Genomic DNA, 27,947 nt, shown 5'->3' on the forward strand with positions numbered 1-27,947 from the left:
ATCAGCTCTCAAATGCTCATTACCAAGTCACTCTTTAAGTTAATATTTGTTTTGATTAATTACCAAACGTGTACCTTCCCTTTAAAAAGCCTTACAGCAAACTGATGTGGGTCATGGCCTACAGTCATTTCTTTAGAGTCCTACAGTCTAGTACATTATGTACAACTAATGATTGGATACCAATAGATTCATTGGTGTTGTTGAAACCTTTTGGGAGCCAGGGTAAGGATTAAGACAAACACAACAACAACAACAACAGCAACACAACAACAACACCAGACAAACAAATCAAAAGAAGCAAATTCTACCAAAACGAGTTAAACCCAAAATAGGTATTAGAAGAAAGTTGACAAGAAATTGTTAGAGGAATAAAAAATCCAAATTGACTTACTATTGTGCACTATCTATAAGTTGATATTCGTGTGATCGGTCGTAACACGCCTGTACACCTCCATCTTGCCATAATCTTTTCGTATGCTCCCAAAATTCCTGCACAGAAAAAAAGGAAAAGCAAAACAAAATTTAAGTACAATTTGAAACTTTGCATGATGAAGGAACGATCTTGTGAAAAATGTTTTTTTCTTAACATTTCAAATATGTTGTTGAACGATATTTTGTTTTCAATTGTTTTAGATATAGGGGCCTAATATTAATTGTTGTCTAGTTTATTATTAGTTGTTGTATTAATATTTGTTTAACCAAAAATGGGGAAGAAATAATAATGGACAATAGAACGCCCACACCAAGGTGAGAGTGAACACACCCTCAACTGTACACGTATACATTGGTCCAGATGATCGTAGCAGCAGGCTTCGATGCAGTATGGTAAAAGACCGTAGATTAATGAAAGAAAAATATTGATAAAACATTGATAATGCCTGCCACTTGGCCTTGCACTAAAAATAGCTCACCTGGGCAACGCAACCATAAACAAAAACACCCCAAAATAGACTTGTTTTACATACGTGGAATATCAAAACACAGATTAGAAAGTCTCAGAACTCTAAGAATAGACCCGGCAAACCTCATGTGTAAAAATAATGAAAGTGTGGAAAAGAAGCCATCTACACATAGGGAATAAATGCGCTTTAATGGGATGATAGATCCTTGGGCTTTTTAAAGCAATGGACACCTTTGGTTATTGTCAAAGACCAGTATTCTCACTTGGTGTATCTCAACATAAGCATAACATAACAAAGCTTGACAACTTGAACTCAATTGGTCATTGAAGTTGCGAGATAATAATGAAAGAGAAAAACATCCTTGTTGCACAAATATGTTGCTTTCAGATGCATAATAAACGGATTCAGGCCTGAAGTCTATTAATATTTGAGTGAGAAATAACCTCTTTCTAAGAAACTACATTACTTCAGAGGGAACCGTTTCTCACATTGTTTAATATTATAACACCCCTTCTCATTATTCTGCCTTTTCATTAGTTTAGAGCACGTCAGATGATATGTCTTAGTTTTACTAGACGACAGCCCTGCGATAGTGCATCGGTTTGCCGTGTAATAGTGCATCTATTTGCTGTGCGCTAGTCCGAAGACTATCACACGGCGTGCAGTACCCAGACGTCCGTTGCGTGTACGAGGATGATAAATTATGTATTCGCGTCGTCCGTGGATTGAAACATTCAGGTCTGTAACTTAATAATAATAGTACAGTATTTAGAAATGTTTGGGGTGTTATAAAACAAATATTGACTGCTTTTACTCGTACAATGGTTAAAACTATGACTCCCTCGGTGATCCCCAGAGCGTTCTATTTTCCCTCCGCTTCGCCTCGGGAAAATAGAACGCTCCGGGGATCACCTCGGGAGTCATAGTTTTAACCATAGCACTCGAAGCAGCCAATATTTGTATATTCCAACAGCTCCCCATAGCTTGTTACCAAGTAAGTTTTTATGCTTACAATTATTGTTAGTAATTACCAATAGTGTCCAGTGCCTTTAAAAGGGCTGTGGCAGTAAATTTATTTAAATAGTCTTGTTTTCTATCGGGTACATGCGCAACAAACCTAGACCCATGGAATAGTGTTTGGTCATGAGGGTGTCTTTGGGTCTTGGGGGCCAGCCTATCATTACAATTTAAGAAGCCTTACGCTACATCTGCCATTTACATGCGAAAGTATTGTGATGAATGAATTCTTACTAATTGTTTTATATTTTTTTTTATTGGGATGAATGTTTTTTGGGGGATGTACGTTCCGTAGGAAAAAAAACACAATGTCCACAGGATTTACATTAAACTTACACAGTTTGAAGATAATGATGATAGAAAGCTTCCCTGAAAATATTACTTGCTGAGGTGCTGTAGTTTTTGGGAAATTAGTAAAACAATGTCATGAAAATAATTTTTGTCTCAGTGATCATAATACAAAAAATTATTTCAGCAGGTAAAAACGTATTGGCATGACATTGTTTTACTCATTTCTCAAAAACTACAGCACCTCAGCAACTAATATTTTAAGGTACGCTTTCTACTATCATTATCTTCAAATGGTGTAAGATTGATGTAAATCTGTGGACATTTGGTTTTGTGTTTCAAAAAGTACCAAAATCTTTTATAGAGAAATCTAAAGATTACTGGAGTGCTACTATCAAATTTTGTGAAAAAGTCAGCGCCAATATTTGCATCTTGCAATCAGGAAGACTTTCTACAACAATCGGACAATCTCGGTAGTCTAGTATATAAGACACTGCTCTAGAATTGAAAAGGTCGCGGGTTCAAATCCCACCCGAGTTATAAGCCTGTGATATTTTTCACAGGACTCGGGAAAGTACTGAGTATTCAGTGCTAACACACATCAGTGTATGGGTAAAAACCAAAAATTAATATGCTTTAGATGGGCTTTACATAAGGCATTACCTCAGTTAATACAAAATTAATTGAATATTCATTTCGGGGGTCAGAATTACCGTAGGTACTTTTGTTGAACATCCTTGCCCTTTTGCAAAACATGGCAAAACTAACTTATTTGTTTGTTTCCCCTCAGAACAAGACTGTTCAATGAGGAATATTCTGTCGCCAGAAGCAAGGAGTGGAGTAAATAATTGTCGCTTCGGGCAATCACCATAAACATGAAAGTCGTAATCTGCCGGTAATTTTTACCACATGAGGCCGTATGTCAGTTGAATTAATGTCATGCAAAAAATTAAATGAACTGTTTTTTCCCCATTAGTTAATTCTGTTATAACATATATTATTTATTGGTCCATTGATGCAAGAAAAAAACATACACGCGATAAAGTAAGATAAAACTGTAGGTTTGTGATAAGTTGAAAGCGTCCTCATGCAGTCAAACATTTGCAACAATATGCGCATACTTTTGTATTGTGAGGGCAAGTAATTTTTCCTTGAAGTAAAGGGAACCCCTCGTAACACACATGAGGGAAATAAGCCTACAAATGTATGTGTGTTGAGAAATGTCACACTGCTTGGAAGCAAAACTAAGAAGGAGAAAACTACATTTACAAAAAATATGAAAAAATGTCCACTTTGACTACAAAAAAAGTGCCAACACACATCGGTGTTACACCAGATTCAAATTTAACATCTAGCTGTTAGACAAAAAACTGTTGATGCTCAAAGTTTGATGTTTGCAAATTTCAACGTTTGATCAAATGTCACACACATATTTGAAGGAAGGATCCTAGATTATATGTTGTCAAACAAATATTAAAAATGATACAGTGCAAAGTCTACATGTACTTGCTGAGAGAGAAAAAAACGCCAATATTTTATAATCATTGAGTTTGATTTGTGTCTATATTGAGATGCATCCCATAGAGAGTCAAGTAAAATATGAAAGTGAAACCGTTTTTGAAACTGATGCTGATATTCTCGAACAAAACCATGATTTTCTTTTCAAGAAATATTTACAAGCTAGGAAAGAGAATAAGAAACAAATGGCAACAAGCAATTACAGCTTTCAGTGTATAGAGGCCTTCATGAAAATGCCGAGTGCAAACATTACACTCTAATGAATGCAAAGCAGTTCCTTCTTACTAGCTTTTTGAAGAAAACCGCATTCGCAAAACCCATTTCGTAGAAAAAGTTTGTCATTATATACATTGTAGGAAGCAATACAAATGTTGATAAGGGGTTTATTAACAACATGTAGCCAAAATGAAAGTTAAATAAAAAACACTTTTTTTGTTGGTGAGTTGTTTGAATTATTGGCGTGTCCATTTTCTATGGTTAATATTTTGTAATAATTTTTTAATGCTGTGTGAGTATTTCCTCTTCTTGTTTGGTGCTGTTTTAATATCTACAGTGTTTTGGGGTCCAGTCATGTATTTCAAGCATAGTTTATTATTACCCAATGTTCAGTGTAGTACAGTGGGTTCTACATAAATTTGTAAATAAATTGTTTAATTTGGCGTACAACTGATTTTAACTGAAGTTAAATTTGCATCTGGGGATAAAGAATACTAATTTAATTGTTTTACCTTTACACTGTAATGCTACACATATTGGTGTAAGGGTAAAACAAAAAATGACCAAAATGTTGATTTTATCTCATCTTTAATGAGTCCTCAAGAAACTTCACTCAGTACATGAAACATATTCATGTTTGCACACGTGGCAGTTCTACCTAAGATTTAATATGCACTGCATGCATCAGAGCACCAGTTTATGACATGTCCCAAGCATGGACGAAGAAGCATCCTACATGAACCTGTTTTATCTACTTGTGTGCGCAGAGCTTGCTTGTTGCTATAAATAACCAGGAGCTATTTATAGCAATGGACAAATAGTACAAAAAGGTTGCATGGGGTACTAATGGTCAAACTACAAGGAATAACAATGCCAAAGTGCAATGGCGAAGCCTAGGATGCTATAGCCTGTGAGATTAGCCACTTCACTGAATCACAATAGCCAGCCCAGCAACCAGACACAAAGAGGTGGGGGGGGGGGGGCTCTGCAATATATGTTAACCACCATCCCCAAAACTTTCTCCAGTATTTAAAGACAGTGGACACTATAGTATTGGTAATTGTCAAAGACTAGTCTTCTCACTTGGTGTATCTCAACTTATGCATAAAATAACAAAGTTGCGAGATATTACTATGACAGAAAAAACACCCTTGTCACACAAAGTTGTGTGCTTTCAGATGCTTGATTTCGAGACCTCAAAATCTAATTCTGAGGTCTTGAAATCATATCGTGGAAAACAACTTCTTTCTCAAAAACTACATTACTTCAGAGGGAGCCGTTTCACGCAATTTTTTATGCTATCAACCTCAAGTGTTTTATACCATCAACCTCTCCCAATTACTCGTTACCAAGTAAGGTTTTATGCTAACAGCTATTTTGAGCACATGTACCAATCGTGTCCAATGCCTTTAAACATGAATGCACAAATGATTTCTTTGTTAACATGAAGGTCTTGAATAACCTCAAGGCTACAATGTACACTTATAAGGTTGTTGTTTCAGGAAATCTTGCTAAGCAAAAACTAACATGGGACACATGACAAATGGCTTATTGGCCCCTGGTCCGGTTAACCCTCGGTACTCCTTGGCGCTCGGTCATTCAACACATCACGGAGGACTCTCTATGCATGTAACTCATATAACGGGCCTTTAGGGCTCTACACACAGTATCAGGCTCTCTAATAGAACGTCTTGACCGTACAAGAAGACGATGGGAGATGTCTTATCATGTAATGTATGTTTGATTTCATCAGTAAACCTCTAACAAAAGAATGATGGAATCCGATCTATACAAGATTATGAAGTCTATTACTCAACATGCATCTAATATCAAGAATTCAACATCAAAAATGCAATGGATGTGGGTTCTTACTTGATCTGTTGTGCATAAAGACCCCATTAATTTAAAGCATGCTCAATGCACCAGGAGAATTTCACAAGAAGAAAATGCGGGACACTGTACATGAATACCATTCTTGTTCACACAACCATAATAACAGTGTCTTCTTCTTGCCTTTGGAAAATTTCAGTGCAACCAGGAACAGGCGTGCAACTGTAACTTCACCAAAATGGAGGAAATTCCAATGGATTGGTAGTGGGTTTTTTCCAAGTTTGAATGGCAAAAATGAAAATATTATAAAAAAGGGACTCGGCTGATCCGAAGAAAAGTTGCATAATGCAGGAAGAGTATATTGATGACTCCTATTGAAAATATACTGATTTGCGCATTGTCCTAATTTACACGTACCGGCTTGAATTCACGCATATTGGCCAGAAGCGCAATTTTGTGCATGGGGGCGACTGAGAGGCCTGATTCTTCACAGAGGCAAGGATGGCGATTGCCTCCATGCCCTTTGGTCATTGCCTTGGTGCCCTTGAAAAGTGCCAGTAGAAATTAAAATTTTCTCTTTACCAAGAAAAAAAATGCCTCGGTGCCCTTGCCCCTTTAAGAAACAAAGCAAATAGCCCTCCAATGTAATGATGATTGCTGTTGAAAATGTATTGATTTGAGATTGCGTATTGGTCCTATGACTTGCACGTATCGGCATGCAATGCACACGAATCAGTCAAATATGCTTATAACTTGGAGAACCCTGAAAAATAAATGCACAATTCTTGACCTTTCCCTCCAAAATCATTAAGGCATGAAACAAAAGGTTGACATATCTACCTCAGGATAATCAAAATCCGGCGAGCTGGAGACATCTTGAATATAATCCAGTCTGAATTGGTTCTGTGGTTCTGCTAGTTGAATGGGCGGTGTTAAGGTGCTCATTGCCCCTGTTATTGTCTGAAAAGAGGGAGAAATATAGAATTAAAAAAATTAAAATACAGAAAAATTTGGTTACTTTATTGATCCAATAATAGATGTTAAATTTGCATGGGGGATAAAGCATATTAATTTTGGTTTTTACCCATACACCGATGTGTGTTAGCACTGTATACTCAGTACTTTCCCCGAGTCTTGTGAACAAAATATCACAGGCATGTTACTCGGGTGGGATTCGAACCCACGACCCTTGCAATTCTAGAGCAGTGTCTTACCAACTAGACAACCGAGGTTGCCCGGCAGCTAGAGGCAGTTGATCTTAAACATCCCAACAAGGCTTGAGTACTTCATGCCCATCGCCTTCATGCCATTGGTCATCATTGCCTTGGTGCCCCTTAAAATGATCCAGTGGAAATTGAAATTTCCTAGCCACATTTACAGTATTGAACCACCACATCCCTACATTACTAACCAATTAATATCGCCTACATGGGCTTGGTCATTGCCTCGGTGCCCGGCCCCTTAAAATGTTCCAGTGGAATTTTAAATTTCCATGCCATACGTGTAGCTAGCGTATTGAACCAAATCATTATGTAACGAGGCTTGATACTTCTTTCGCCCTTGGTGCCCCTTAAAGACACTGCTGTCGAACTCACAAAGAGTTAGGACTCGTCTTATCTCGAGTTAGGACGAGTAACTCTTCCTAACTTAGGATTAATCTTAAGGACTGCATGCTACAGTGCAGGGTTGGGACTCGTCCTAAGTCATAAGATTAATCCTAAGCTAGGAAGAGTTTTGTGAAATCGACGGCTGGACACTATTGGTAATTGTCAAAGACCAGTCTTCTCACTCGGTGTATCTCAACATGCATAAAATAACAAACCTGTGAAAATTTGAGCTCAACTGGTCGTCAAAGTTGCGAGATAATAATGGAAGAAAAAACACCCTTGTCACACAAAGTTTTGTGCTTTCAGATGCTTGATTTGGGGACCTCAAAATCTAATTCTGAGGTATTGAAATCTAATTGGTGGAAAGTTACTTCTTTCCTGAAAACTACGTTACTTCAGATGGAGACATTTCTCACAACGTTTTATACTATCAAAAGCTCTCCATTGCTCGTTACCAATTAAGGTTTATGCTAATAATTATTTTGAGTAATTACCAATAGTGTCACTTCCTTCTAAAACATTCCAGTAGAATTTTAATTTCCCTCATATGATAGACCTTCATCACCCTGCAGCCATTTTGATTTTCTCCCCTTCAAACCAATTTAACCAAACTCAAGGCTGGAAGGGCAAAAAGTCTGGTCCATTTTTCTCAATGAATATTAATATCCATTACTGCTGTTGGATGCAGGGAACATGACTATTACATACATTTTGTTTCCTTCTCCAATTCAATTCAATGTAAAATCCAGGCTTGGGAGCAATTAGTCTGACCCCCCCCCCCCTTTGTTAAGTAGCAAAAGAATTTAGCATTCAGAACCTTAACACTGCATACATACATACGGTGTATCATGATGATAATTTACAGGCCGATAATAACACACGGGCCATGGAGGTCATGCCTGCGTTGCCCCCTGGTCTTGGCCTTGGTGCCCCTTCAAAAAGTTCCCAATGGAAGTGCCCGTTGCAAAATTCCAGGCCTGCAACTACATTGTACACTTAAAATGCCAATTATTAAACAACGCATGCCACACTTTAAATATATCAGACGGGATTAGTATGGATACAAAACATAATTGCTTTGATCTTAGTCTGAAAGCTTACTGATTATGAAGTTCATGCTAGAACCTTTTTTTGTGTGAATCATTTCCCTCTGAAATAAAGACCAATTCAATTTGGAGACAGCTGTAGCTGAACACCTCAAAAACACAATCAGCTAATTTTGGTTGGTACAACAAGGACAATGTCTTTACACAATACATTCTAAATACGGCGCACATGGTTTTCTGTTATTCTCTCGACTCCTAAAAAGGATTAAAGACGCTGGACACTATTGGTAATTGTCAAAGACCAGTCTTCTCACTTGGTGTATCTCAACATATGCATAAAATAACAAACCTGTGAAAATTTGAGCTCAATTGGTCGTTGAAGTTGCGAGATAATAATGAAAGAAATAACACCCTTAGTCACGCAAAGTTGTGCATGCTTTCAGATGCTTGATTTAGAGACCTCAAATTCTAAACCAGAGGTCTCGAAATCAAATTCGTGGAAAAATACTTCTTTCTCGAAAACTACTCCACTTCAGAGAGAGCCGTTTCTCACAATGTTTTATACTACCAACCTCTCCCCATTACTCGTTACCAAGTAAGTTTTTATGCTAAAAAATATTTTGAGTAATTACCAATAGTGTCCACTGCCTTTAAGCCCAAATTTTTGACAGACTTGTTATTTCATGTAATGTTTGATTAAAAAAAAAAACACCGTATACTCTACCAAACCTGTATAAAACATTAAAGGTTATTCCATTTTACTTCACACCAGCAAGGGGCACGATGCTCTACATGTACATTGTAAACACTGAAAACACAACACAGTTTGCTTAAACGTGTTGCCATAGGAACCCTTAATGAAATGTCAGTTGCTATATGAGTGGGTGATGCAATGCAACCACGTCAGATCTATATTCGGAGGAGTGACGTGACGTTTCCCGGGACGAGATCGGATGAATGTAAAATCCCTCACAGGACCGATACTTCAAGGAGGCAATGGATGCGATTACCTCCGTGCCCCATGGTCATTGCATTGGTGCCCTTGATATGCTCTGACAGTAGAATTTTACAATTTCCTCAAAAGGTGCCCTTTACCAAGGAGAAAATGCCTTAGTACCTCGTGACCTAAGCTATACCCTCGTTTATCCACCATAGCTCCTGTCAGGTCTTCCAAACTGAGTCCTGCAGTGTCTCTGGAAAAATTTCTAAGGATATGTGAGTGGTAGCATCAAGAGTAAGACGTCAGAGAGCGGTCAGTTTGGTGTAGTGGTGTCTTGCCTCACCTTCCACATCTGGGACCCTAGTTCGAATCCCATCGGGGGCACTATGTAGATTGGGTTTTCAGTCTAATAATTCTTTGGGGTTTTCCTCCCACATCTAAACCTGAAATTTCTTCACGGTCTTCTCTCTTCTCGTTTGGCTCTGATAAAAGCCCTAGCATCAAAATCCAAAATCCAAATATTAACTGGAACTTATCCCTGAAGCAGTGTCCAGTAACTAGCACACCTCTGAGCAACACTTGTCGAGCCTGACAGTATACATGTATGCTCCATAGATGTTAGCTTTCCTTGGGTTGTTTCTCCAAGAAAGACTAGGAACCCTAGTCAGTAGTCTGTAGGGCATACTGGAGCTCCTTCCTTAGGATACATGTTTTTGACACCAGATAGTAGAATGGTTTTTACCATGTAGACCCTACTAGTTTTGGCATCGAATAGTAGAATGGTTTTTCCAGACTTCTAGGAGTTTTTTTCATGGACAGGTTGTTTGCCATATCATGGCTTGTATATATTGTACATTTTCAAGTCTAGGTCTTTTAGTTTTCTGGATATTTTTTTGCGACAGAATTGTGTGACTGGTGGAGTATTAATAGGTAGGAAATTTTGTTTACTCAGAATGACAAGACTCTTCAGGTTTGGATTGCAAACATTCGTAAATTTACCAAGAGTCTAGATGCAGTCTTGTTGGTCAGTTCCCTATGAGGATCCCAAGCTGCGGCATGTCTGTTCTCAATATGCGCATTTTTAAATTCCTCTGTCTTCAACAGTACTTGTTTTTCATGTACCTTAGTAGGCTATCTGCATCATCAAGGGCTATCTTGGCAATTCATACTTTGAAATGGTTTCCTCTGGTGGGGCGAGTAAGGTGTGCTTTTGCCCCCGATTTCAGAGCTGTCCTAACATTTGGCGCCTCCTCACTTTAAGCGCCGTTTCTTTTTTTACTCTTCTAAGGTAAAAAGTTTGAGTGCTATTTTAGGATCTGCTGTTTCTATGACGTTACAGTTGGACTGGTGTTAACGTGGGCAAGAAACTTCCGTACATGAGAGAGCCTGCAGTATACAGTAAACTGAGCAGTCTTCATAAAGTTTGACATCCGCAACAACCTGCTTCCAATCTCTATTCGTAATGGGATCTCTTGAAGGTACATGTACTTGGTTCCGTCTATAGCTGATTTGGAATCCTACAGGATACATTCCTATGGTCAGAACCAATCATTACAAAAGAGTTGCCCTTTGTTCTTATAATGGGGTTTTGCCACTTTTTCCCTGGCCAAATCGTCTACAGTCAATTTGCACAAGATGCTCATGTGGTTAGTGGTGAGACCACAACCTACAAGTATCTAATGGTGTAATGTGGCAGAGCGCTGAAGACACGCTGCACTCCAGCGCTGGTGTTTCTAATCAGCAGAGTGTGATGTGATAATGCTCTTATGAAAACAGAATTATCCTTCACTCCTAGGTAGGCTGGTGAACCCCTCGTGGCCAGATATGAAATCAGAGTTGGTGGGCTGCCAACCATGCCGCCCATGGTTTGAAAGACTTTTCCTTCTACATGTAGGTGAGCTGCCCAACCCCACTTGCCCAGGTTTGATGTTAGAGTTTTCCTTCTCCTTTGGCTGCCTTCTACGATTCACGAGCACCACCTGCCTGGAGCACTCTGATTTCAAGGTGGCATGGTTTGCTTGTGCGTAAAGAGCTCGCCTCTCACCAAGGTGACCCCGGTTCGATTCCCGGCCAGAGCCATATGTGAGGTAATCCTCCCTCGATCTTTGGCTGTGCTCCGTGGTCATAATGGGCTGATGTGGCTGGTAGCCAAAGGTGCCCTTGCATGCCTGCTTCTCAAACACGTTGTAGCTGCGTCCTTCAGCTCTTAGCTGCGAGTAAGGATGATTAAACCCCCCCAAAATTATTATTATAACAGCTCCCCTCACCGAACGCACACCTCTGCCCATGGTTTTTAAAACAGGAATCAGCATATGAAGCCAGGCAGTAGGAGTTTGATTAGAAGAGGCTGTTGGAGGCGCAGACCATGTTGGACATTTATTTTATGGGTGAGAGGTGTCTCAATACTGCTCACAATCCTAATCATTTGACTCTTCTTTTTAAATTGAAGCTTGGCTTCATATAAACCAGAATAAATTAAATGAAATGTACTTACCAAGATTGCATCTCTGATATTCCTTCTTATATCTTCTATTTTCTTCCTCCTTTCTCTGAATAAAAACAAATCAAAGTAAAGAAAACATTATTATTAAATGCTTGCTAACTCCTTGAGAAGCATCCATGCATTGGACAACATTCTGTAAACAATCACCTTTGCTTTGTTAAAATTTGCTTTGTTAAAACAGGTGCCCTTAAATACCGAGCAGAAAACGTCCTTGCCCTATTCAAAATAATAGACCTGCTCACAGTTGATATTTGAATATCCACTTTCATGAAACAATATCTCTTTATTTTGTATGGCTAAGCACACTCCAATACTCAGCAGAATTGAATGATTGTTATCAAACTCAAAGACCACATTCGAACATAATTTTTTGTTGATTTGAAGAAAGTCATGGGCTTGTCGAGTCATGAGTTCACTTGCCCCATGTTATAATCAGCGGCCCAAGTCGCACATTCCAGTGTCAATTTCAAATGCTTGAGACATGTTGTACATGTTTATGCGGGAAATATATATTGCGAAAGCAATAATTATGGGATGAACAATTAGTTATTGGTGCTTTCTCAGCAAGGTTCTATTCCTCCGACCTGCTTGCAGGTCATGCCGGTCATAAATCTATAACGATCATTTTGAACTTATTATACTATGGTGTCCTTCCTTTTAAATACAAAAATGAAATTAAACTTTCAAAGGTTGATTTAATTGTCAATACTTAGAACATAAAAACAATCAAACGGTTAAAAAAAAAACAGGGTACACTTTGCCTACGCAGTTTTACAAAATATTTTACCCAAAATTTGCTTAATGAGCACGTCTGGTTTTCCATTCTGAACGAGCTGAAAACATTTTGATGGAAAGGAAAAAAATTGCAAATTAACCACAGGCCTTGTTTTTAAAACCTTTGTCACAAAGAACAACATGTTAATAACTTGTCAAACAGAACAAAACACAGAAAATGTATGTACTGAATTTAACTCTATACTGCATTTTACATTATGCTGCATTTTGGTCATGGTGAAAAAATATGGCCTTTTGTTTGTTGAAGCCTTAAACCTTGCATTAAGTGTAAAACAAATGTTTTGCTCTTTCCTCACATAAAATTGGAGTATTTTAGAAACCAACCATGCCAACCGTAACCAAATGCCAACCAAAAAAGAACAAATAAAGATAGAATGAAACAGCAGCACTAATGCAGTTCACCATTTTATAAACATCCGCCATCACAATCAGTGTTTCACAATTTTTGTGACAAAATGACACCCACAATTTTAAATCGCTTGCAAATTTGACGAAGATGTACATTATTCATTCCAGATGAGCGTAGCCAAACATTTCTAGGTAGGGACTAGCTTGACTTTGAATGAGTTATTCCCTCTCAAGGCATCGCTCAGGATGCTGTCTAGATGCAGTCTCTAAACAACACTTGAATTAACATGACTAAGACAATCACTGGCTCTGTCACAGCAGGCTGCCAAGGTCATCGCCATGACAACGTGTACATAACATGTATTGTCTAAATGTGTTAAAGTGAACAGTTAAAACAAATAAACAGGCGGACATTTTAAGGGTTCGTGTTACCTAATCAGGTACATATAGCACACAATACCATTTCAACAACGTGACAGACACCTTGACAATAGATCAAGTATGTCAAAAATACTAATTTAAAAAGTTCAATCTGAGAGCTTCTTGACATGGACCAAATTCATAAAGCCAGAGAGCATAACACTTTCTAAGCACAAACAAATCCTGCTTAGCAAAAATATATTTCAAGCCAGAAAAACACAGTTCCAGATACTGATACCCCACTCATAACTTGCTTAGAAAAAGAAATTGCTTAGATATTTAAACAGCTTCATGAAATTTGACCCAGTAGGCCTACCAATCCTTTCAGAGAACATACTTCACAGATTGTCAGAGAATTTTAGCTATAGATGAACGTGCATACTCCATGTAACTAGGCATTCTTCGCTTGCACAGCTAGCGCAGAATTTCTGCAGGGGAAACGGGAATGGTGATTGTACATTTTAAGCGCAGAATCGGGCAGTAAGCAGAGCCATGAAATTGGGCCCTAAACTCCCACAGTTGCTTTTTACACTAACCTTAACATGTTTCTGGATGAAATCACCCAAAATAATGTGTCCCCGATTGCTCTTTGCATCAAAGGCATGCAGGCATGGAATTACACACAGTCCATGGCCCCTGGTCTTGGTGCCCCTTCAAAAGTTTCCCATTGACCTTAAGATTTTCAACATGGAAGTGCCCATTTGCAAAATAAAAAAATAGCCTTGCCCTTGCAACGATGAAATTCCAGGCCTGACCTGTCTAACCAGGGCTCAATTTCATAGAGCTACTCAAGCAGAAATTATTGCTTAAAAATGGTCTGCTTAGCTGAAATGAGTAGGAAACCAGTCACAAATTGTACATGTGACATAGCAGATTGGCTGGCAACCTTAATCTGGTAAGCACAATTTTGTTGTGCTTAGCTGCATTTTGTGGTTTCAAAAGCAGCTCTATAACATTGGGCCAAGAGAGCAATGCCAACCACATGAAGGTTGATTCACTTTACAACCTACTTTACATATTATTACAATACTAAACGGGTCACATCTCAATATGTTTAATCAGTACACGAGTACAGTACATGGCAACATGAAGGCAGCGCTCAGACTTGTGTCTTTGTACACGATGTTAACGTTAATCACAGTGTGAGAGCCAGAGAGATGTCTGGTGCATCTCGAATGCCCTGTTTTAAAATTCTGACCTCCTGTTTCATTGGAAATTTACACAAAATTGGGTGAAAGTGCACCCTGGAAACCCTTTTTTCCCCACTGAATAAATGCACAACAAACGTTGACATTTGACTGGCAAATGTCTTTTAAGCACTTTTTCTTCTTCATTAATAATGAACTTCATAATTTATTTCAGTTGTGCGAAGGTCAATTTGGATCAAGGTATGATCCATTGAGGGGGGGGGGGGGGGGATGTCAAATGTCGAATCGTGCTACCAATCCCCTTCATCCTCAGATCCTAGTAAAATTTAAAATGTTGATGCCTGTTTTATCTGCCAAAGTAAACAGTTTGGACACCCAGGTTTTTTAAACTTCCCACATTTGGAATCCCTGTGTCTGCTGTGTCTTGTCATGTTTGTCTCAGTTGTTGAAAATAAGACAATTGGCAAAATATTTAGTCATGTTCAAGTAGAAATTGTGTCAATTTTGATGCCAAAAATATGATAATCAATAAACTAGGCCTACATGTACGTATTTAACATCGGCGCGAGTAGAAGACAAACACAGGAATGATAGAACCTACTAGAGTGATTGCCTCCATGCCCCCTCCTCATTGCCTTGGTGCCCTTGAAATGTTTTGAAAATTTGCATTTCCTAATTTAAGGATGTGCCCTTTAATTGCCTTGGTGCCCTTGCTCAATGAAGCATACAGGCCAGCAAACACAGCACCATCATAATAAAATAATAATAATAAACCGCACCTATAAAGCAGACCTGACTAAAAAATACAGATCAAGGGCGCCAGTTTGCAATTGACAATTGTCCTGGTTTTGAAATGCCTTTTATAAGAAGAGATGTCAATGCTGCATAAAATTTTGTAATTTTTATTTCAATATTTTGTAAAAACTGTTGCTTTGGAATCAACCATCTAAAAAGGTGGCACAGTATTTGAAATGACGTAACTCACTGACTGTAAAATTAGGTAAGATTCCCAATCACCCTGAAAAATGCTTACACAGATGTGCCGTCTTCTTTATTAAAAATAATATTAATTAATGCGCGCGACATTGACATGTTCCAAAAAAAAGAAAAAATTGTGTATGTTTTGTTTAAAGTTTGTGCGTCAATATTATGATAACAAGTTTGAAATATGAATTGTTTACTTGTAATTAATAGCCCACTAATTTTAAGAACCTATATGCTGAACAAAACATGTTTTCTTTTAGATATTAATTTATCAAGAAATATTACACAGTGACGTTATGGTGCATCACTGGTTTGGGGACAACCTTGACAACCTTGGTTTTTAGAAATTGGGTACATTCTAAAGATGCTTCATGTTAAGTTTGTTATTATAGCTTTGCTTTTTATAAGATATAACTAATGTATTTACCATGTTTTGACTGCAGATAGGGGCATAAATGTTCCACGACCAGATCAATTATTGTTGTCAGAACAGTTCTAAAAAATAAACCAAGGTGGGGGGGGGGAGGGACACGTGAACCGATGCCTTGAACTTCACTCTTGGTGGGGCACAGCAAGTCTCCTATAGCAAAGGGGCACTTAAATCCATCGTGACAATTTTAAATGGTGTTTGAAGCTTTGCATGGTGTGGAGAATAAGAGTAACTATAAATATAAATATGAGTAGTAAACTTGCGGGTACAACCATGGGTAAAAACTCTTTTGAAGGAGTGGTGGCTCTGAAAGGAGCCAGTTTGGTCTTGAGGTTTCAAACAGTATACTGTGCTCGTCTTTAGGAGAATTATATTGGAACCTTGCAGAGGGCACCACAGTTAAATCAAGGGGCACCATGGCAGTTGCTGTCATGGGTTATTCAAAGCCTGACCTGAACTTTAAACAAATTAAAGCTTGCTTTTATTTGTACAAAATTTGAACGATAAACTAACCAGTTATCATGACATCCCTTCTCACAATAAACATAGGCCTAAATGAACAATTTTATAAAGCCGTTCAGCACAAAATTTTTGCTAAGCAAAGTATTTTCAAATTTATAACGACCGACAGCTTTATATGCACTGGTTTGCAACTTTTGGTTGTACACAATTACCTAAAAATTTGAGTTTCAATTGCCTAAAAATGCTACCATCATAACAAAATGAAAATAGTTTTTAAAGAGAGGATACCTAATTACTCAAAAAAATTGATGACCATAAAAATCACTTGGCAATAAGCACTGCAGCTGTTAATGATGTTCAACACACTGCTAAGAAATGTGGTTTGAGAGAGAAGGATTTCAATCTGAGAAATATTTCAGCGTTAAGCGTTTGACAGATTGTATTGGAACATAATTTTTTACAATCTGAATTTTTCGTTGACATAACTGCACCAGATTGTTGACGATATCTCAAAAACACTACCACCTTTTGAAACTGAAATTTTCACATTTTTTGTAAACATCTTTATACAAGATCGAAACAATCAGTGGGTTTCAAAATACAAAATGCATACTTTGCCCTTAGAGGCAGTGGACACTAATGGTAATTGTCAAAGACTAGCCTTCACAGTTGGTGTATCTCAACATATGCATAAAGTAACAAACCTGTGAAAATTTGAGCTCAATCGGTCATCGAAGTTGCGAGATAATAATGAAAGAAAAATAACCCTTGTCACACGAAGTATACCTTTGTATTTTTATCAGTTGATTGTTTAAATTCTAGATAGATGGTAAACATATTCATAGGCTCATATTTGTAGGGCTACATAAAAGATAACTTGTGAACATTTCATTTTAAAATTTGGTAGCGCTTTTGATTAGTTACCAACAATTTTGAGCAAGTCTGTTCACAATAATAACCCATAATTCAAGTACACAATCTGAGAAACATTTCATATAGAAACGTTTCATAAATTATGTTTTACAATCTCTCTCTGTAAAAATGTAACCAAAGTCTTTAGAAGAGATTTGTTTCTCGAAAGTCAAATTGTTACGGTCCTACTACTTGCTACAACTCGCCGACTTTCCGTCAACTCGCCGTCAACTCGCTGTCAACTTATTTTCGTGCAGTCAACTCATTAAATATTCATCAAAAATTTATAAATGGAGCATGGAAGTGTTAAGTCTGGGCTAAACTACATATTTCGGTAATGGTTTTTTTTCAAAAACGATTTTGAGTTGATAAATAAATAATACCAATCATTGACATCTCGGGCCAAGACTAATCCATATGCAGAAAAACCGTTGCCATGTTGTGTAAGCTCTGTGAAAAAGCAAGATGGCGGCCGATGGTTTTGTTGCTTTGAGATAATTTTTTTACAAGTTTTTACAAGAAAAAAACCTCAATTTTTATTCCGAAATGTAACCTAAAACTAAAGGGAATATCTTTTAGCTACTAATTTACAGTTCTATGCTTCTTTTGTGGGTTTTAAATGAATATTGGAGGAGTTGCACCGAGTTGACGGCACAAGTGAGTTGACGGCGAGTTGACGGCAAGTAGTGACCCAATTGTTATACATCACCAACAGCTGCAGTGCTTTTACCAAGTAAGTTTTTATGGTCATTAATTTTTGGAATAATTACCAAAGGTATACCCTCCCTTTACAACAAATTAACAACAAATATAATTATTTTTTAATAAAAACAAATGAATAAAACATTTGAAAACTTACTCTGGTGAAAACCCATCAACGTGAAGAATCCTCATCTGTTTGACAATGGTACTTTTTCCTGACTCACCCGCACCTAAATAAAAAAATAATTAATATTATTTATAAGTTAACATACACATGAACCTTAGTATAATGAAGAGTTGAAGTTCCATTTTAACAGGGGTATGGAGGGTAGGGTGGGGGGGGGGGGGGCCTTACAATACATTTTGTTAAAATGCATCGAGGGTACTTAACAAATTTGAAATTCATTAATTCCCTACGATATTTTGTGGGAAAAATTTCACTTGTAAATGCAAACCATATTGGTAAGACTTGAAGAGTGAACATGGAAACATAAAAAATCAATGAGAAAATACAATGTTGGTAAATGATTAAAACAAAATTCAATCCCTTTTTAATTGAATTGAATATTTTGTGCTTAAAATTTTACTTGTCAATGCAAACCAAATGGAAATAGTGAGGATGAACATGGAAACAGAAAGAGTTTTCAATGAGAAAACGTAAAAAGACGATCGTTTTGCTTCAACAATTTCTTCCTTTTCATCATAAATAGAGGTCTTGTTTATGTACAATGTTGTAACAACGTTCACATCAATAGTAGTTAGTACTGACCCAGCAGAAGTAACCGATGTGTTGCACGGTAGATTTGTTTGTCCTTTTGGAGTTGCTTCTCAATCTTCTTATTTGCATCTTTCCTCCTTCTTTCCTCGTCGATCTCTTCACTAGACATCCCATTTCCGAAACACCCCATCACAACATCAACTCTTGTGTGTCTTTTTGTGTTATATTATAGTATTTGTTATTCACCGGGTGTGTATATTAAAAATTCTCTCGCAATGGCTTTTTCGAGCCAAGCCAACACGGTGTACACACACACGGACGGGCTGTCCGTCTCGCTCGCTCTCGTCGTCTCACTGCAACAACAGTGAAAAGAATCGGCGCTCCCCACACCAACACAAAACAAAACCGTTTCCACCCGAGAAAATGCCGGATCCAGCACCACCAGAACCCCCCTTGCTCGTCGCCACGACGTCCCAAGTTGCTCCTCTACCGGTCCCAGTGCAATTCCTTGACGAAAAACCGTTCCAAATTAGGGGATTTTGAGGTCTTGTTTCGCCAACCATCAGTAACATATCACTCCATAGTACGGCAGTGGTTTATACATGTAAACATATTCACTATGGGGATTTTTTTTTTATTACTAACGTGATGGCAACAACGCGAACACGTCAGGCAGTGCCTTGCATATCGTGCATGCTGTATATAGCATGTACTGGGCGCGGTTTACGCATAGACTGTGCACCTTACGTTCACAGAGTATGGTCCTGCGCGGAAATGAGGTTTAATCATATGTGCGCAGGCGCAGACCAATTAATAGCAGACGACTGGTTAGCAGACGACGCCCTCTTCGTTGCCACCGAAAAATAACAACATTAATCTGCATGTATAATTTTATTGTCTAATAATCTTTTTACCATACAAGCTTTTAGTTCTTCGGAGTTACATTCGCAATTACTTTAAAGGCAGTGGACACTCTTGGTAATTACTCAAAATAATTATTAGCATAAAACTTTATTAATTTTTGTGTGAGAAACGGCTCCCACTGAAGTAACGTAGTTTTCGAGAAAGAAGTAACTTTCCACGAATTTGATTTCGAAACCTCAGAATTAGATTTTGAGGTCTCAAAATCAAGCACCTGAAAGCACACAACTTTGTGTGACATGGTTGTGTTTTCTTTCATTTTTATCTTGCAACTTCGACGACCAATTGAGCTCAAACTTCCATAGGTTTGTTATTTTATGCATGTTGAGATACACCAAGTGAGAAGACTGGTCTTTGACAATTACCAATAGTGTCCAGTGTCTTTAAAGGCAGTGGACACTATTGGTAATTACTCAAATAATTATAATCACGAAACCCTCCTTGGTAACGAGTAATGGGGAGAGGTTGATGGTATAAAATATTGTGATAAATAGCTCCCTCGTACCTGAAAGTTTTCGAGAAAGATTTCGAGACCCGACTTAGAACTATTTGAGGTCTCAAAATCAAGCATCTGAAAGCACACAACTTCGAGTGACCATCGTGCGACAAGGGTGTTTTTTCTTTCAATAGTATCTCGCAACTTCGACGACCAATAATTGAGCTAAAATGTTCACAGGCTTGTTATTTGTGCATATGTTGAGATACTCCAAGTAAAAAGACTGGTCTTTGGCAAATACCAATAGTGTCCAGTGTATTTGAGAGTCGGTTTCGTTACACTTATTTTCTGATTTTGTTGTTACAATAAAAAAAAAATGTTCTTATTTCTAGACAGTGTCCTAGACATGGTTCAATCTAGCAGTAATTGTTTCAACAGCTGACTGAGTATCAATTCTTGACGAAACAAAACAATTTTTATTATTTTATGTGTTTCGACTGGTACGTTTTGTGGGTATATGCCCCATTGTTAGTATAGTAGTTTGGGTGAAGGGGGAGTTGTTGCATAAAACAATTTTTTTTCTTAACCACATTTACTTCGAAGTGAAGTGTATTTCAAAAAATGCATTTTACTATCGAAAGCTGATGTAGCAAATTGCAAGGTAAGTTTCTACTGTCATTAATTTAAAAATCGATTACCAATTATATACCTTTCCTATAAATAATACTAAAACTATTAAAAGTATGTCCACGGTAGCCGCGGAATAAAGACAACAACTGTATGGTAATCTAACATTTTACCGTGGCTGGATTCGGGGTGTAAAACATTTATTTCGGCACAATTTCATGCACATAATTATAAATTCTTGCTGGTAGCAGAAGCCTATCCACGTTATCATAAAATCCAACGTGGGCCGTAGCGCATTTCCCGATGAGTAGCCCCCATTGGCCCAACCGCCTGGACTTTTTTCCACTTTTCTAGAGCACTCAGATTTCAAACAAAATTTGTTTAACTTTCTTTCTTGGAAGGATTTTCCAAATACGTCACATTTTGTTTTTACAAAGTCTGTATTGTTTTCCCCCATTAAAAACAACTATAGGTGATTGCATCCCAATAAAGATCATCATAAATTGAATTTCGTAAGCAAATTTTAAAAGGAGTAAACTACACAAAGCACCGACCTTTTTATTGACACAATTTGTCAGTAATGTTGGCTAATTGCTATTACTCCAATAACACTCAACATTATTCTTAATATCTTATTAGGCATGTAAATATTGCTTCAAGACCTCGTATAAAAAAATAAATGAACCTTTATAAAAACATTGAAAAAAAAATAAAAATAAAAAAAGAACAAGCAACAATCCTGTGTTGTGAAGGGGCATTACTGGGAAGCAATAACAGCAACAGAGGGCGGGCTTTATAAGTGGCTGCAGCCTGCCTTTTTCCATAACTAGCTAACAATGTTCATAGAATTACGCCCTTTTTTAAATTTATATATTAGACAAGTTCAATGAAAGTACATCATAACACTTTTTGCAACCAAAATGTCAGACGGTGAATTTGTTTATGGTGGCCCCGTACAGAAAAAAAGTGTAATGTAGAAAGTATACAGTATAAAATGGCATAAAGCCACAGAAAAGCCACCTATGATTATAGCTCTGCTTTTGGTAGTCCTCTTGTACTTTCCTTTAATCCAATTCTCTTATGTACGAATTTGCGGTCATGAAAAGTGCTATGTATAGCATATTAAAAAAAAAGGTTTTGACATTAGTGTAACCGTCTTCGTTGTTTTTCTTGAATAATGCAACTTGTAAAAACAATAAAAACAAAAACAACCTTTTTAGTTATCAGTGGACACTATTGGTAATTACCCAAAATAATTATTATCATAAAACCTTTCTTGGTGAGGAGTAATGGGGAGAGGTTGATGGTGTAAAACATTGTGAGAAATGGCTCCCTCTGAAGTGTCATAGTTTTCCAGAAAGAAGTAATTTTCCAGGAATTTGATTTCGAGACCTCAGATTTAGAAACTTGAGGTCTCGAAATCAACCATCTTAACGCACACAACTTCGTGTGACAAGGGTGTGTTTTCTTCTTTCATTATTATCTCGCAAGTTCGATGCCCGATGGAGCTCAAACTTTCACAGGTTTGTTATTTTATGCATATGTTGAGATCCACCAACTGTAAAGGCTAGTCTTTGACAATTACCAATAGTGTCCACTGTCTTTAAACAAAGTCTCTTACGTACGAATTCGCGGTCATGAACAGTGCTATGTATATATAATTATTCAAAAAAGGTTTTTGACATTAATGTAACTGTCTTCGTTGTTTTTCAAAAATAACGCAACTTGTAAAAAAAAAACATTGCCTTTTGATATGGTGAAGAAATCCATTTATAGGTGGAATGTGTTTTAAAGGTTAAAATTATTACAAGTTGCAAAACGTCTCTCTTAATTTGTGTGATATAGAAAGGTTTGCGGTAACACCATGTAATACTGACCGAAACGTCGAGTTGAAACTTCGGTTCTTTTCAGAACCACCTCAACTCATTAAAGATAGTCGTTACATGGTGTTTCCGCAAACCTTTCTATCGTATTTCCACCATGCAAAGATTAAAATCCTACTTAATTTGTGTGGTTTTCCATTTTCCCCTGTGAGCCAACACAGGCCACTATTTGTAGAATCATTTTTTTTTTATTCATCAAAAGGACCAACCATGAAGTAAAATGAAAACCACACAAAATTTGAGGGATATATGTGGTTTATTATATTTTATTTTTAAAACACATTTCCAACTACCTTAATTTCTTCACAAACGCTTATTATAGCACAAAGCGACCAAGCGGAGGGCAATGTCACATCACTTAAAGGCACTGTACATGTTTGGTAATTGTCAAAGACCTGTGTTCTCACTTTTGTATCCCATCATAATCATAAAGCACAAAATAACAAGCATGTGAAAATTTGGGCTCAGTCGGTCATCGAAGTTGCGAGAAAATGATAAAAGAAAAAACACCCTTTTTAGACGAATTTGTGTGCTTTCAGATACTAGGAATAGCTAGAAGTCTTTTATTATTTTAGTGAGAAATTACCCCTTTCTCAAAATCTATGCTACTTCATAAGGGAGACGTTTCTCACAGTGTTTTATACTATCAACAGCTCTCCAATGCTCATTACCAAGTCAGTTTTAAGTTAATATTTGTTTTGAGTAATTACCAAACGTGTACCTTCCCTTTAAGGTTTTGAAGTATTTGCGTAAGGCCTCCCAATAGTCTCGTCTAGACATGGTGGGCAAAAAGGGCAAAGTCATTATTTTCTTTTATATTGCGGAACTATTTTACATTTGTTTTGTGCAATTACCCCTTCTCCTTTGGGGGGGGGGGGGGAGGGGTGGTTATTATGAGATCTAAATAAAAACTTGTTTTACGTGCGTGAATGTTCGCACACTCAGTCAATTAGAGTTTTAAAAGAACAAAAGCACAGTTTCTTACAACAAAAATGAGAACATTAGGGACCAAAGAGAGAAGCTGTAAATAAATAAAACGGATGTTTGGATAAATAAAACGGATGTTTTGTCTCTGCCAGAAAAATGCAGCACAAGGACTGACAATGAGTTGTGGTTAGGACCAGTTGTGTTACTTTCCTTCATCGTCATAAGAGACAAGTTTCATTTATTATGTTGCTATAATACTGGTATGTTAGATTGCATAATGATGTCAGGAACAAACCCAACCAGAGAAACAAATAAAAAGGACATACTGCACTTTTAAAACAAACTTTGAGCTTGAGTTGTATCTACGTTCCGTAAATAATTCCTTACACCGAACTCACCTTTCCCGGTTTAGATGTTCTGCACACAAGCTTTTTATAGCAATTGGAAGGTATGTAGGAATCGAATATGAACAGCGAATTTGCCCTCATTAATTTGGAGGTTGAAACTGAGATCCATTTTTTACTCAATTGTCCATTATACAGTGCTCTTAGGGAACAAATGCTTAACTTTGTGAGTGGAAATAATGCACATTTTCAGCTGTTTACTAACAGTGAAAATTTTGAATTTCTTATGAGTTCTACAGATGAATCTGAGTGTTGCAAAATTCGTTTTTTTTTATTTATGAGTTTAAAAGAAAAACATAATGTCTGATTACCTCTGTTGACTTTATTTTTCTCCTGCCAATGTAAATTTATGTTAAAATGATTCAGGTTTGAAATGTTGTTGTAACCCTCCCCGGGGTTAAGGGGTGTGTTCCAAGTTGGAATAAAAAACAAATGAATGAATGAATATAGTTATGCATTAGGCTACCCCGAATCTCTGCCAATGCAAAGTTTCAAATCTTATCATCATCATCATCATTATCATCATCATCGTCATCGTCATCATTCTCTTGATCCATCAAGGGGGACGTAGAGCCGCCCAACCAATGCGCTCTGCTGCGGATTGCCACAGCTGCCCAGCCCGGGACCCGAAGTCTGCTTCCAGTTGGCCCACCCAGGGGCCATTTTCATAGAGCTGCTTAAGCAAAAAAATTGCTTAAGCACGAAAATAGCTCGCTTATTTTACACATGTTACTAGCCCAAATTTCATGCCATATGCATTGCTTGTGACTGATATTTAGCTGTTGTTTACTTAGCATAACAATTGAGTGGAGTCTTGGCAGGTAATCTTACTAAGCAAGTATTTTTTTGCTTAAGCAAAACTTTGTGCTTAAGCAGCTCTATGAAATTGGGCCCAGGTGCTATCGGACAAATACATGTCTTCTGATGAAAGGTCAAAGTGTTTCAAAGTCGAAAGTGGAAAGTTCAAAAGTTGTATTACTTGTTATAGTTGATCACTTTTATCAGAGACATATTTCGCCCGGAAAAAAGGGTAACGGAACGAATTGCTCTCTTCAAGCTGCCAAGTGATTTAAACAAGTGACTTGGCTTGGGGCTTTCACGTTAGTACAAAAGAAGGAAAGCGACAATTATTTTGACTATAAGCAAAATTTGCTATCGTGAAGGTAACTAACTATCGTATAACTCAATTACTACACAACGCTAACAAGCTCATGTCCAAATTTCAAGGAAAACCCTGGAAGTATAAACAGTCTGCACCACAGTTTGCTGGTCTACATTTGTCAACTATATTTGCCGCATTGACAATGATTTCAGAAACTACGAAGAAAACAAAATAACGTGAACGGAAAGACGATGATGTTCCCATCGGAGAAAAAGCGGATTAGATGATACAGCAATATGCATCTTCTGCTCCGCAGGGGAACATAAATTCGGACAATCGCGTCTAAAAATAAATTTACAACTGGGAGTCTAACCGGCAATTTACCACCGAAGGTACCGATTCCCCGTAACATTTAGAGAAGAAGGCTCGAAGCATTCCTGAGGCAAACGGATGGAAGGGAAGTCCGCTGCTCTTGTCACAAAAAATAAAGACATTGTGTTAACATAACTGTAAACCTAACTCAGGTTGAGTAAAACAAAAAAAATAGCTGTTGCAAACAACTTACCAACCAAAAGGATGGTACAATTCAGGTTTGATTGAATAGAATTATGTTGAAAAACCCCTACCAACCAAAGGGACCTATAATGCACGAAACAAAATTGTTAATGGCCTGACGTTTCGACCCTAGCAGAGTCTTTCTCGAAGGTTACAATCTGGTTATAATAACGTTATCCCATGACACCCCGGTTTGTAGCGGGCATGCACCGTTGGTGAAGATATCATAGTTCACGATACCGCGTATAAGACAGGCACATACACGGCATCCACACTGACCATTCCACTCAATTTGCAATCACGGACTATAGACGATTTTTTTTCCCGGGCATAAGAAATGAGCTTGTATTAGGGCAGTCTCCTCCCTGGCACTCTCTCTCAGTTTCTCCGTAGCAACCAAGGCTTGATAGTTGCTATTTTTAACCACGGCCAGGCTATTTTTAAACCCCGGTATAAAGACTTCGGGCGGCGTAAAGGGAGGCAGGGCGCTCGTCACGAGAGTCGCGTTTACATCCTCGGGTATTCCATCCGGCCCATTCCACCCGATCGCGATGGTACATAGCTCTTGCGGGAGTGCTGGTAGAAAGTGAGCCAATATTCACCCCCCACTTTCCCCCCCAAAGGATTACCCAACCAGAACCCTCCCTGTGGAGTGCCCTGCTTTCTTGCTTGATGATGGATATGAATAGTGAAATAAAACATGGTTGGAAGATGGTACGGAAGAGCCGAGCAAAGTAAGTGTACATTTTATGCTTACTTTCATATTTTAATTTGACCAACTATTTTTAGGTTACCAAACATTTATAAATAACAAAAATCGTTTAGTTACTCCCATTCAACCACACAATATAAAATGGGTCTGTTTTTTTGTCTGCACTTGTTTATGTCTTTGACGAAGGTCCGGTTTTGCTCAAAAGCTTAGGCCATCTACCCTACTCATATATATTTTTTTATAAAAAATATACGAAACAGCTTTCAAGAATTTACTGAATTGGTAAAACAGATTGAACTGCAAACCTCAAAAATTATCCCTTGTAGAAATCTTACAAGTTGTCTCACAGCCATTTTCGCACCCTACAAAACATCTTTACAAAATGAGGTGCACCGCACTGTATATTACAAAATATCACCTACGACCCATTTATAAAAAATTAAAAAAATCTTTGCGATCTGCAAAAATTGAAAATAATTGCTTCCATAAAAATACATAGGGAATCACCTCTGTATTTAAAACAAATCATTATTAGATGAGGTGGTTACACAAATCAATGAGTCTATAAAAACAATTTGAATATATCTTCTATTATGGACACAAAATGTTAATTACACTCACCGTGCCCATAATAGTCGTATCAGATTATAGCACAGCAGCGCATGCGCATGAGTCGATTTATGAAACGAGCATCTGGGCTCAGTTTTATAGAGCTGCTTATACCATTGCTTAACAATTTTCCGCTTGCCAAAAATGAGCTGGATAGGCCCCTACCAGTCACAAATTGTTCACGTGATATGATAGTTTCGCTGGTAACATTATTCTGGTAAGCATGTTAATGCCTTGCTAAGCTACTTTTTGTGCTTATTATGACAACAGTCTCCATAGCCTTTTCGAAACATGCTTTGATTCTGGCCCAGGCCCCGTTTGCCTGTATGAAGCCAAGATAGTGCAGGCAGATCTATCCAATTAACCGACGGAGCCGAAGATGAAGCTCGACCCGTTGTTTCGAAAAAGTCTTGTTTAAGTAGCCAAATTTTCGTGGAACTATTTTGGTGCATTTCAACCTTTTTTTAAAAGAAAAAACACACTTCGGTTTATAAAGCGTTTGTGAGTTGTTATAATTGTTTGTTTAGTGACAATAAAAGCAAATAAATCGATAAATAAAACACATCATTGTCGAAGACTTGTTGCAGCTCAGTTTGGATGATTAACCAATTTATAGATTAACATTTCCATTAACGTTTTCGTAAAATTGATGCTACCATCTTCGATGGCAATAAATATTAAGCTTTTAACTATTTTTTCCTTACATCACAATTTTGTTTTGTTTTTAAACTGTATCTGACGAGGATACCCTATATCCTACCTAGAAAAAAACACATGCACAAAACAAAAACAACATTTCAGGTAGGTTTTTATGATAATGTTTGTAGCCAAAATCCCGGGCTTGACGCCGCATAATGCATTTTGGCACATTTCCGGCTTAAACTCCGAAGCTGAATCTTAAAGCATAGAAAAAAGCAATAAATAACGTGACTGTCTTCTGTTATCTTCATATTATTCCTTTCGTCAAATCATAGTCCTTCCTCTG

The 27,947-nt window shown here is 37.6% G+C and overlaps 1 protein-coding gene across 1 annotated transcript; it reads right to left on the reverse strand.

Annotated features, from left to right (window-relative positions):
• Positions 1-390: 390 nt before the first annotated feature.
• LOC117289169 (guanine nucleotide-binding protein G(s) subunit alpha-like) lies at positions 391-19,493 on the reverse strand. Its single transcript, XM_033770167.1, has 5 exons — positions 18,838-19,493; positions 18,226-18,298; positions 11,859-11,913; positions 6,612-6,731; positions 391-489 (listed from the first exon to the last, which is right to left on the reverse strand). Exons 1-5 carry the CDS (start codon positions 18,974-18,976, stop codon positions 391-393), a joined length of 486 nt encoding a protein of 161 aa, XP_033626058.1. The 5' UTR covers positions 18,977-19,493.
• Between the last annotated feature and the right edge of the window lie 8,454 nt (positions 19,494-27,947).

This window comes from Asterias rubens, chromosome 4 (genome assembly GCF_902459465.1).
Source record: "Asterias rubens chromosome 4, eAstRub1.3, whole genome shotgun sequence".
Taxonomy (NCBI): Eukaryota; Metazoa; Echinodermata; class Asteroidea; order Forcipulatida; family Asteriidae; genus Asterias; species Asterias rubens.